Source organism: Carcharodon carcharias, chromosome 1 (genome assembly GCF_017639515.1).
Source record: "Carcharodon carcharias isolate sCarCar2 chromosome 1, sCarCar2.pri, whole genome shotgun sequence".
Lineage (NCBI taxonomy): Eukaryota > Metazoa > Chordata > Chondrichthyes > Lamniformes > Lamnidae > Carcharodon > Carcharodon carcharias.
In genome coordinates this window covers 261,983,013-261,995,290 of record NC_054467.1, presented here as the reverse complement: position 1 = coordinate 261,995,290, position 12,278 = coordinate 261,983,013, and the positions used below count along the sequence as shown (strand labels likewise).

Below are 12,278 nucleotides of genomic sequence, written 5' to 3'. Positions count from 1 at the left end.
TCCCCTGTACACCAAGGTCTAACCATTAATATATATCAGGACGAGCAAGGGTTCCAATACCGACCCCATGGGGAACTCCACTACAAACCTTCCGGCAGCCCAGAAAACAACCACTAACCACGACCCTCGGTTTCCTGTCACTCAGCCAGTTTGTACCCATCTTGCTCCTGTCCCTTTTATTCCATGAGCGATAAGTTTTCTCACAGTCTGTTGGGTGTGGCACCGTATCAATGCCTTGTGGAAGTCTGTGTGCATTGCATCAACAGCATTGGCCTCATCAATTCCACCCCCACCCCCTTCAAAAAACTCCAGCAAGTTAGTTAAACACAGTTTGCTCTTAACAAGTCCATGCTGGATTTCCTTAATCGATCCGCATTTGCCCAACCGTTAATTTAGTCTCAAATTATTGTTTCTAGAAGACTCCCCGCCGCTGAGAATAAACTCACTGGTCTGCAGTTGCTGGGCTTATCTTTACGCCCTTTTTTGAACAAGGGGTTCACTTGCAACTCTCCAGCCCCCCTGGCACCACCCCTGCTTTTAAGGAAAACTGAAAACTTATGACCAGTGCCACAGCGATTTCCACCCTGATTTCCCTCAGTGAGAGGGAGGAAGTGAAGAGACTTGTGAGGGGGAGGGGAGGCGAGGGGGATTGTGTTGGGGGGAGCTGGGCACAATGTTTGCTCTGAGACAGTCTCTCCATGACACCACTTTTCTGACCTTTCTTTCCACAGGCGTTTAAGGAAGCGAAGAGCGAGCATTAAAAGAACCAGGAGATCTGCTCCAAGGTAATTGGGGAAGGTGGAGAATGGTTGGTCATTCTCACACTTCCCCACGGAGCCCTCCCCAGTGTACCCAGCTCTGAAACGATTCTATCGCTGCAGAATAAGGATGTTTCAAAAGCTCAGGCTGGGATTGCTGATACAGTGCTGTAACACGGGTCACTGTTACCATCCTGAAACCTGCTGTGACAGTGCTGTAACTGCGTAAAGGGAACTTTATTCTGTATCTGTTCTGTGCCCGCGTTGGGAGTGTTTGATGGGGACGGTGTAGAGGGAGCTTTACTCTGTATCTAACTCCGTGCTGTACCTGTCCTGGGAGTGTTTGATGGGGACAGTGTAGAGGGAGCTTTACTCTGTATCTAACTCCGTGCTGTACCTGTCCTGGGAGTGTTTGATGGGGACGGTGTAGAGGCAGCTTTACTCTGTATCTAACTCCGTGCTGTACCTGTCCTGGGAGTGTTTGATGGGGACGGTGTAGAGGGAGCTTTACTCTGTATCTAACTCCGTGCTGTACCTGTCCTGGGAGTGTTTGATGGGGACGGTGTAGAGGGAGCTTTACTCTGTATCTTACTCCGTGCTGTACCTGTCCTGGGAGTGTTTGATGGGGTCATTGTAGAGGCAGCTTTACTCTGTATCTAACCCCGTGCTGTACCTGTTCTGGGAGTGTTTGATGTGGACAGTGTAGAGGGAGCTTTACTCTGTATCTAACCCCGTGCTGTACCTGTCCTGGGAGTGTTTGATGGGGACAGTGTAGAGGAAGCTTTATTCTGTATCTAACCCCGTGCTGTACCTGTCCTGGGAGTGTTTGATGGGGACAGTGTAGAGGGAGCTTTACTCTGTATCTAACCCCGTGCTGTACCTGTCCTGGGAGTGTTTGATGGGGACAGTGTAGAGGGAGCTTTACTCTGTATCTAACCCCATGCTGTACCTGTCCTGGGAGTGTTTGATGGGGACAGTGTAGAGGGAGATTTACTCTGTATCTAACCCCGTGCTGTACCTGTCTGGGAGTGTTTGATGGGGACAGTGTAGAGGGAGCTTTACTCTGTATCTAACCCCGTGCTGTACCTGTCCTGGGAGTGTTTGATGGGGACAGTGTAGAGACAGCTTTACTCTGTATCTAACCCCGTGCTGTACCTGCCCTGGGAGTGTTTGATGGGGACAGTGTAGAGGGAGATTTACTCTGTATCTAACCCCGTGCTGTACCTGTCCTGGGAGTGTTTGATGGGGACAGTGTAGAGGGAGATTTACTCTGTATCTAACCCCGTGCTGTACCTGTCCTGGGAGTGTTTGATGGGGACAGTGTAGAGGGAGCTTTACTCTGTATCTATCCCTGTGCTGTACCTGTCCTGGGAGTGTTTGATGGGGACAGTGTAGAGAGAGCTTTACTCGGTATCTAACCCCGTGCTGTACCTGTCCCTGGGAGTGTTTGATGGGGACAGTGTAGAGGCAGCTTTACTCTGTATCTAACCCTGTGCTGTACCTGCCCTGGGAGTGTTTGACGGGGACAGTGTAGAGGGAGCTTTACTCTGTATCTAACCCCGTGCTGTACCTGTCCTGGGAGTGTTTGATGGGGACCGTGTAGAGGCAGCTTTACTCTGTATCTAACCCCGTGCTGTACCTGTCCTGGGAGTGTTTGATGAGGACAGTGTAGAGGGAGCTTTACTCTGTATCTAACCCCGTGCTGTACCTGTCCTGGGAGTGTTTGATGGGGACAGTGTAGAGGGAGCTTTACTCTGTATCTAACCCCGTGCTGTACCTGTCCTGGGAGTGTTTGATGGGGACAGTGTAGAGGGAGCTGGTTGTTGTTGTGGAATGTCAGTCATCTCAGCTCCGGGACATCACTGCAGAAGTTCCTTAGGGCAATGTCCTAGGCCCAACCATCTTTAGCTGCTTCATCAATGACCTTCCTTCTGTCATAAGGTCAAAAGTGGGGATGTTCGCTGATGATTGCACAAAGTTCAGCACCATTCACGACTCCTCAGATACTGAAGCAGTCCATGTCCAAATGCAGCAAGACCTGGACAATATCCAGACTTGGGCTGACAAGCGGCAAGTATCATTTGCGCCACACAAGTGTCAGGCAATGACCATCTCCAACAAGAGAGAATCCGACCATCGTCCCTCGATGTTCAATGGCATTACCATCACTGAATCCCCACACTATCAACATCCGAGGAGTTACCATTGACCAGAAGATGAACTGGACCAGCCATATAAATACTGTGGTTATAAGAGCAGGTCAGAGGCTGGGAATCCTGTGGCAAGTAACTCATCTCCTGACTCCCCAAAGCCTGTCCATCATCTACAAGGCACAAGTCAGGAGTGTGATGGAATACTCCCCACTTGCCTGGATGAGTGCAGCTCCCACAACACTCAAGAAGCTTGACACCGTCCAGGACAAAGCAGCCCACTTGATTGGCACCCCATCCACAAACATTCACTCCCTCCATCACCGACACACAGTAACAGCAGTGTGTGTACCATCCAAAAGATGCACTGCAGGAATTCACCAAGACTCCTTAGACATCACCTTCCAAACCCATGACCACTACCATCTAGAAGGACAAGGGCAACAGATAGATGGGGACACCACCACCTGGAAGTTCCCATCTAAGTCACTCACCATCCTGACTTGGAAATATATCGCCGTTCCTTCACTGTCGCTGGGTCAAGACCCTGGAACACCCACCCCTAACAACACTGTGGGTGTACCTGCACCACATGGACTGCAGCGGTTCAAGAAGGCAGCTCACCACCACCTTCTCAAAGGCAACTAGGGACAGGCAATAAATGCTGGGCCCAGCCAGCGATGCCCACATCTCGTGAATGAATAAAAAAAACACTGTCCTTTCACACTCTGGGACAGTGGGTCACACACTGTCCTTTCACACTCTGGGACAGTGGGTGTCACAGTGTCCGTTCACACTCTGGGACAGTGGGTGTCACACTGTCCGTTCACACTCTGGGCCAGTGGGTCACACACTGTCCTTTCACACTCTGGGACAGTGGGTCACACACTGTCCTTTCACACTCTGGGACAGTGGGTGTCACAGTGTCCGTTCACACAGTGGGTCAGTGACAGTGCTGGGGTAGACACGGCTGGTCTTCCTGCATAGTTTTCCTTTGTTTGACAGGGAAAGTGCCAAAGGTTGGGTTCCAGGAGATTTGCGATTTTTCCACGTTACCTGCAGTTCTGGCTATTGAGAGTGTGGCCCTGGAAGTTGTGATTGCATACAGGATTGGAGCTGGTCTGAATGCTCCTTTTGACTGTCGATGGAAGGGGCTGGGAGGTGTCTGTATCCTGCCGAGTCGGGGTGAGGAGTTTGGTTGGAGGCTGCTTTACTGATGGACTGTAGGTTTGTGACCCTCGGTTCTCCAACCTGCACTGGATGCTCGCCAGAATGGGCATTGCTTCCCCTCCTCATTGAACCCACAATGGAGTAAATCGGTTAACCTGATTCCTGTATCAGGCCTCCCCACTGAGACAGAGGGCAGGTACCCACTGTCCCAGACAAACTCACCACTGCTGTGTCCCCATGACACTGTGGGCAAATATCAGGAGGAAATGAGTGAGGGACACAATATCTCTGACTGTTGTTGTCTGGTTTCTAAGGAGATGAAGATGGGGGCATGGCCGGCCAATCAGCGACCAGTTCATGAGCTGGTCAGGGCTTCCTGCTGTCCTATCCCATTATGGATGTGGGGGGTTGGGGGGGGTTCTCCAAACGCATAGCATCCCAAGGGGACTGCCCCCATCCCCTTATCCTCCCTCCCCCCCCCAGCCCCTCAACACAGGACCCAAGAGGTAAATCAAGCTCAAAACAAATATTATTGCCTATTCCTCCAGCATGTTGGTGAAGGACTGGGTAAGGAGTCAGGTTTCCTTCTCTGAAGAATATGCCTGATCCAGTTGTGTTTTTACAACAATCTGGCACCAACTGTGCTCCCCTTCTGGTGCCAGACAATTAGTTATGAGATTGATTGGTACCTTGCCTGCTGATATTTAAACTGATGACCCCAACACGAGATACTCACTCATACTTGTAGAACCTTTGGTAAGAGAATGTGAGACGCTCCGTACTCCTGCTCGTTCCCCGCCCCCCCACCACCCCCCCCCACCCCCACCGCCAACCCTCTCCATTCCCTTTATCCCCACACCCCCACCGCACCCCACACTGATTACTGAAGCTCCATCAACAATCTCTCTCTTCCTTTCAGGATGGTGTCGGAACGTCAGCAGTCAACGTACCGAGCGCACTCGGTGACCTGCGCAGGGACCGAGGCCCACTTCTCCCTCTGCCAGTTTGAACTGGTGAAAGGCAACGGCACGACCCAGTGTCACGGAGGGATGCCAGCTGCTGTCAGCTGTGTCTCCGGACCCATGTTCAGCAAGGGCCGCAAGCGGATGAAGCAGCCCGAGGTGAGAGTCAACCACAGAGGGTGCAGGAAAGGGAGGGAGGGAGGGGAGGTAATGGTGGGTGGGTTGGGCAGCATCGGGGGAGGGATGATCAGAGCCGCCAGACAATCCAGAGAGGTGGCAGGCTCGATTGATGTTGGTCCAGTTTTCTCGACTTCCTGTGTATAAGATTGACTTTCCACCTTCACTGTGACTCCCCTCCATTCCTCATCCTGTCCTGACTCTGCCTGACATTCATGGGCACACTTCCAACACAGATTCCTGCAAGAGGAATTTGCCACTCCCTGAGTCTCTGCCTCCCTTGGTCTACGCCTCGCTCAGTCTACCCCTCTTTTAGTCTCTGCCTCCCTCAATTTACCCCTCTGTCAGGCTACCCCGCCTTCAGTCTATCCCTCCCTTAGTCAGCCCATCCCTCAGAATCACTGTCCCTCAGTCTCTCCCTCCTTCAGTTTACCCCTCCCTCAGTCTCACTGTCCCTCAGTCTCTCCCTCCTTTAGTCAGCCCATCCCTCAGAATCACTGTCCCTCAGTCTGTCCCTCCTTCAGTTTACTTCTCCCTCAGTCTCACTGTCCCTCAGTCTCTCCCTCCTTCAGTCTACCCCTTCCTCAGTCTCACTGTCCCTCAGTCTCTCCCTCCTTCAGTCTACCCCTCCCTCAGTCTCACTGTCCATCAGTCTATCCCTCCCTCAGTCTATCCCTCCCTCAGTCTCAGTGTCCCTCAGTCTCTCCCTCCTTCAGTCTACCCCTCCCTCAGTCTCACTGTCCCTCAGTCTCTTCCTCCTTCAGTCTACCCCTCCCTCAGCGAACATCCCCACTTCTGACCTTATGATGGAAGGAAGGTCATTGATGAAGCAGCTGAAGATGGTTGGGCCGAGGACACTACCCTGAGGAACTCCTGCAGTGATGTCCTGGAGCTGAGATGACTGACCTCCAACAACCACAACCATCTTCCTTTGTGCTGGGTATGACTCCAACCAGCAGAGAGTTTTCCCCCTGATTCCCATTGACTCCAGTTTTGCTACACTTGCCACACTTAGTCAAATGCTGCCTTGATTGTCAAGGGCAGTCACTCTCACCTCACCTCTTCAGCTCTTGTGTCCATGTTTGGACCAAGGCTGTAATAAGGGCAGAAGCTGAATGGCTTTGGCAAAACCCAAACTGAGATGGGTATGGTGGTGGTATGGAGGTTGATTGGATGGGTTTGGTGATCAGTCTCCCCTCATTTCCTCACCTACCTCAGTTTCCCCTACCTCGCTCACCCCTTCCCTCATTCTCTCAACCCTCAATCGGTCAGGCAGTAGATCCACCACATATTCTCAGGACACCCTGGGAGGGTCAATCAATCAACACTGGTGTTGTGAACCTTGCTACCTCCCCACTGTCCGTGCCAGCCTTGTACTCCCTGTTTGGTAGTGGCAGCTCTGATCTCTGCACCTCAGGCTCACTGATGCCATTTTCTATCCCCCTTACCCACCCGGGTTTCAGCCATCTGTGCGACTGAAGGCCGGTGCGAGGATTGGAGAAGGTCGAGTGGAAATTCTCAAAGACAATGAGTGGGGCACTATCTGTGATGACCGCTGGAATGCCCTGTCTGCCAGTGTGGTCTGCCGTGAGCTCGGATTCGGCAGCGCCAAGGAGGCGCTGACCGGGGCACGGATGGGAAAAGGTAAGCACCAGATGGAGCTGGTGGCGAGGGGCAGACGATCTGTAGGGGACCACAGAACAACTGGGGAAAAGGATCGATGGGAGAGAAGCAATGGGAGAGATGGGGCAATGGGAGAGATGGGGCAATGGGAGAGATGGGGCAATGGGAGAGATGAGGCAATGGGAGTGAAGGGGCAATGGGAGAGATGTCGCAATAGGAGAGATGGGGCAATGGGAGTGAAGGGACAATGGGAGAGATGTGGCAATAGGAGAGATGGGGCAATGGGAGTGAAGGGACAATGGGAGAGATGTGGCAATAGGAGAGATGTGGCAATGGGAGAGATGGGGCAATGGGAGACAACGGGCAATGAGAGACAAGGGGCAATGGGAGTGAAGGGGTTTTGGGAGAGCTGGGGCAATGGGAGAGAAGAGGCAATGGGAGAGATGGGGCAATGGGAGAGATGGGGCAATGGGAGTGAAGGGGCATTGGGAGAGAAGAGGCAATGGGAGAGATGTGGCAATGGGAGAGAAGAGGCAATAGGAGAGATGGGGCAATAGGAGAGAAGAGGCAATGGGAGAGATGAGGCAATGGGAGAGATGGGGCATTGGGAGAGATGGGGCAATGGGAGTGAAGGGGCAATGGGAGTGAAGGGGCATTGGGAGAGAAGAGGCAATGGGAGAGATGGGGCAATGGGAGAGAAGAGGCAATGGGAGAGATGGGGCAATGGGAGAGACGGGGCAATGGGAGTGAAGGGGCAATGGGAGAGATGTGGCAATGGGAGTGAAAGGGCAATGGGAGTGAAGTAGCAATGGGAGAGAAGGGGCAATGGGAGAGATGTGGCAATAGGAGAGATGGGGCAATGGGAGAGCTGGGGCAATGGAAGAGCTGGGGCAATGGGAGAGATGAAGCAATGGGAGTGAAGGGGCAAGGGGAGAGATGTGGCAATATGAGAGATGTGGCAATAGGAGAGGTGGGGCAATGGGAGTGAAGGGACAATGGGAGAGATGTGGCAATGGGAGAGATGGGGCAATGGGAGAGATGGGGCAAAGGGAGACAACGGGCAATGAGAGACAAGGGGCAATGGGAGAGATGTGGCAATGGGAGTGAAGGGGTTTTGGGAGAGCTAGGGCAATGGGAGAGAAGAGGCAATGAGAGAGAAGGGGCATTGGCAGAGATGGGGCTAAGGGAGTGAAGTGGCATTGGAGTGAAGTGGCATTGGAGTGAAGTGGCATTGGAGTGAAGTGGCATTGGAGTGAAGTGGCATTGGAGTGAAGTGGCATTGGGAGTGAAGGGGCAATGGGAGAGATGGGGCAATGGGAGTGAAGGGACAATGGGAGAGATGAGGCAATGGGAGTGAAGGGTCAATGGGAGAGATGGGGCAATGGGAGTGAAGGGGCAATGGAAGAGATGAGGCAATGGGAGAGATGTGGCAATGGGAGAGATGTGGCAATGGGAGTGAAGGGACAATGGACGAGATGTGGCAATGGGAGTGAAGGGGCAGTGGGAGAGCTGGAGCAATGGGAGAGAAGGGGCAATGGGAGTGAAGGGACAATGGGAGAGATGGGGCAATAGGAGTGAAGGGGCAATGGAAGAGGTGGGGCAGTGGGAGTGAAGGGACAGTGGGAGAGATGTGGCAATAGGAGAGATGTGGCAATGGGAGAGATGGGGCAATGGGAGAGATGGGGCAATGGGAGAGATGGGGCAATGGGACTGAAGGGACAATGGAAGAGATGGGGCAATGGGAGAGAAGGGGCATTGGCAGAGATGGGGCTAAAGGAGAGAAGTGACAATGGAGAGAAGTGACAATGGAGGGAATTGACAATGGAGAGAAGTGGCAATGGGAGCGAAGTGGCAATGGGAGCGAAGTTTCAATGGGAGAAATGGGGCAATGGGAGAGAAGGGGCATTGGTAGAGATGGGGCTAAGGGAGTGAAGTGACAATGGAGAGAAGTGACAATGGAGAGAAGTGGCAATGGGGGAAATGGGGCAATGGGAGAAATGGGGCAATGGGAGAGATGGGGCAATGGGTGTGAATAGACAATGGAAGAGATGGGGTAATGGGAGAGAAGGGGCAATGGGAGAGAAGGGACAATGGGAGAGATGGGACAATGGGCGAGATGGGGCAATGGGAGAGATGTAATAGGAGAGATGGGGCAATGGGAGTGAAGGGACAATGGGAGAGATGTGACAATGGGAAAGATGGGACAATGGGAGGGATGGGGCATTGGGAGAGATTTGGCAATGGGAGTGAAGGGGCAGTGGGAGAGATGCGGCAATGGGAGTGAAGGGGCAATGGGAGAGATGGCAACGGGAGTGAAGGGGCAATGGGAGAGATGAGGCAATGGGAGGGAAGGGGCAATGGGAGTGAAGGGGCAGTGGGAGAGATGGGTCAATGGGAGAGGAGGGGCAATGGGAGAGGAAGGACAATGGGAGAAAAGGGAAAATGCGAGAGATGGGGCATTTGCAGAGATGTGGCAATGGGAGTGAAGGGGCAATGGGAGTGAAGGGGCAATGGGAGAGATGAGGCAATGGGAGTGAAGGGGCAATATTAGTGAAGGGGCAGTGGAAGAGATGGGGCAATGGGAGAGGAGGGGCAATGGGAGAGGAAGGACAATGGGAGAAAAGGGAAAATGCGAGAGATGGGGCATTTGCAGAGGTGTGGCAATGGGAGTGAAGAGGCAGTGGGAGAGATGGAGCAATGGGAGAGATGGGGCAGTGGGAGAGATGGGGCAGTGGGAGAGATGGGGCAATGGGAGAGATGGGGCAATGGGAGAGATGGGGCAATGGGAGAGATGGGGCAATGGGAGTGAAGAGGAAATGGGAGTGATGTGGCAATGGGAGAGAAGGGGCACTGGGAGAGAAGGGGCAATGGGAGAGATGTGGCAATGGGATTGAAGGGGAAATGGGAGAGAAGGGGCAATGGGAGAGAAGGGGCAATGGGAGAGAAGGGGCAATGGGAGAGATGTGGCAGTGGGAGAAAAGGGGCAATGGGAGAGATGTGGCAATAGGAGAGATGGGGCAATGGGAGAGATGGGGCAATGGGAGAGATGGGGCAATGGAAGAGATGGGGCAATGGGAGTGAAGGGACAGTGGGAGAGATGAGGCATTGGGAGTGAAGGGGCAATGGGAGAGATGAGGCAATGGGAGAGCTGGAGCCAATAGGAGAGCTGGGACAGTCGGAGAGCTGGAGCAATGGGAGAACTTGGGCAATGGGGGTTAAGGGGCAATGGTAGTGAAGGGGCAGTGGGAGAGATGGGACAATGGGAGAGATGGGACAATGGGAGAGATGGGGCAATGGGAGAGATGGGGCAATGGGAGAGAAGGGGCAATGGGTGAGATGTGGGAATGGGAGTGAAGGGACAATGGGAGAGATGTGATAATGGAGAGATGGAATAATGGGAGAGAAGGAGTAATAGGGCAATGGGGGGAAAGGGACAAGGTGAGAGATAGGTCAGTGGGAGAGAAGGAGCAACAGGGTTGAAGACCTTTGTGAATTCCTGCAGTACATCTTGGAGATGGTACACACTGCTGGCACTGTACGTTGGTGGTGGAGGGAATGAATGTTTGTGGATGTGGTGACCATTAAGCAGATGCTTTGTCCTGGACAGTGTCAAGCTTCTTGAGTGTTGTTGAAGCTGCACTCATCCAGGCAAGTGGGGAGTATTCCATCATTCTCCTGAATTTTGCCTTGATTGTATAGAGACTCTGGGGAGTCAGGAGGTGAGTTACTCGCTGCAGGGTTCCTAGTCTCTGAGCAGCTCTTGCAGCCACAGGATTTATATGACTAGTCCAGTTCAGTTTCTAATCAATGGTAACCCCCAGGATGTTGATAGTGGGGGATTCATGATTGGTGATGCCATTGAATGTCAAGGGGCAATATTTAGATTCTCTCTTGTTGGAGATGGTCATTGTCTGGCACTTGTGTAGCACGAAGTTTGCCACTTATCAGCCCAAGCCCAAATATTGTCCAGGTCTTGCTGCATTTGGACGTAGACTGCTTCAGTATCTGAGGAGTTGTGAATGGTGCTGAACATTGTGCAATCATCAGCGAACATCCCCACTTCTGACCTTATGATGGAAGGAAGGTCATTGACTGTTTTTGTTGGAGCAGAGAAGACTGAGGGGGCGACCTGATCAAGGTGTACAAGATTATGAGGGGCATGGACAGGGTGGATAGGGAGCAGCTGTTCCCCTTAGTTGAAGGGTCAGTCACAAGGGGACATAAGTTCAAGATGTGGGGCAGGAGGTTTAGGGGGGATGTGAGAAAAAACTTTTTTACCCAGAGGGTGGTGAGGGTCTGGAATGCGCTGCCTGGGAGGGTGGTGGAGGCGGGGTTGCCTCACATCCTTTAAAAAGTACCTGGATGAGCACTTGGCACATCATAACATTCAAGGCTATGGGCCAAGTGCTGGTAAGTGGGATTAGGTGGTTACGTCTACTGTTTCTCACGTGTTGGTGCAGACTCGATGGGCCGAAGGGCCTCTTCTGTACTGTGTGATTCTGTGATGAAGCAACTGAAGATGGTTGGGCCTAGGACACTACCCTGAGGAACTCCTGTAGTGATGTCCTGGAACTGAGATGATTGACTTCCAACAACAGGAGTGTGATGGAATACTCCCCACTTGCCTGGATGAGTGCAGCTCCCACAACAACCAAGAAGCTTGACACCGTCCAGGACAAAGCAGCCCACTTGATTGGCACCACATCCACAAACATTCACTCCCTCCACCACCGACGCACAGTAACAGCAGTGTGTGTACCATCTACAAGATGCACTGCAGGAATTCACCAAGGCTCCTTCGACAGCACCTTCCAAACCCACAACCACTACCATCTAGAAGGACAAGGGCAGCAGATAGATGGGAAAACCTCCACCTGGAAGTTCCCCTCCAAGTCACTCACCATCCTGACTTGGAAATATATCACCATTCCTTCACTGTCGCTGGGTCAAAATCCTGGAACTCCCTCCCTAACAGCACTATGGGTGTACCTACACCACATGGACTGCAGCGGGTCAAGAAGGCAGCTCACCACCACCTTCTCAAGGGCAACTAGGGAGACAGTAAATGCTGGCCCAGCCAGCGAAACCCACATCCCGTGAATGAATAAAAAAAAACCATGACCATCTTCCTTTGTGCTAGCTATGACTCCAACCAGTGGAGAGTTTTACCCCTGATTCCCATTGATTCCAGCTAGGGCTCTTTGATACCACTTAATACCTATCAAATGCGGCCTTGATGTCAAGGGCAGTCACTCTCACCTCACCTTGGGAGTTCAGCTCTTTTGTCCATGTTTGAACCAAGGCTGTAATGAGGTCAGGAGCTGAGTGGCCCTGGCGGAACCCAAACTGGGCGTCAGTGAGCAGGTTATTGCTAAGCAAGTGCCGCTTGATAGCACTGTTGATGACCCTTTCCATTACTTTACTGATGATGGAGAGTA

General features: G+C 52.5%; 1 protein-coding gene across 2 annotated transcripts in view; it reads left to right on the top strand.

Annotated features, from left to right (window-relative positions):
• The first annotated feature begins 742 nt into the window (after positions 1–742).
• loxl3b (lysyl oxidase-like 3b) overlaps positions 743–12,278 on the top strand; it is a 108,897-nt gene continuing 97,361 nt past the window's right edge. For both annotated transcript variants that reach the window (XM_041197875.1, XM_041197866.1), the window contains exons 1-3: positions 743–785; positions 4,998–5,199; positions 6,681–6,861. In XM_041197875.1, coding sequence (XP_041053809.1) covers positions 4,999–5,199; positions 6,681–6,861 — 382 coding nt within the window. In that variant the 5' untranslated portion in view covers positions 743–785; position 4,998. The remainder of the gene's footprint in view (positions 786–4,997; positions 5,200–6,680; positions 6,862–12,278) is intronic.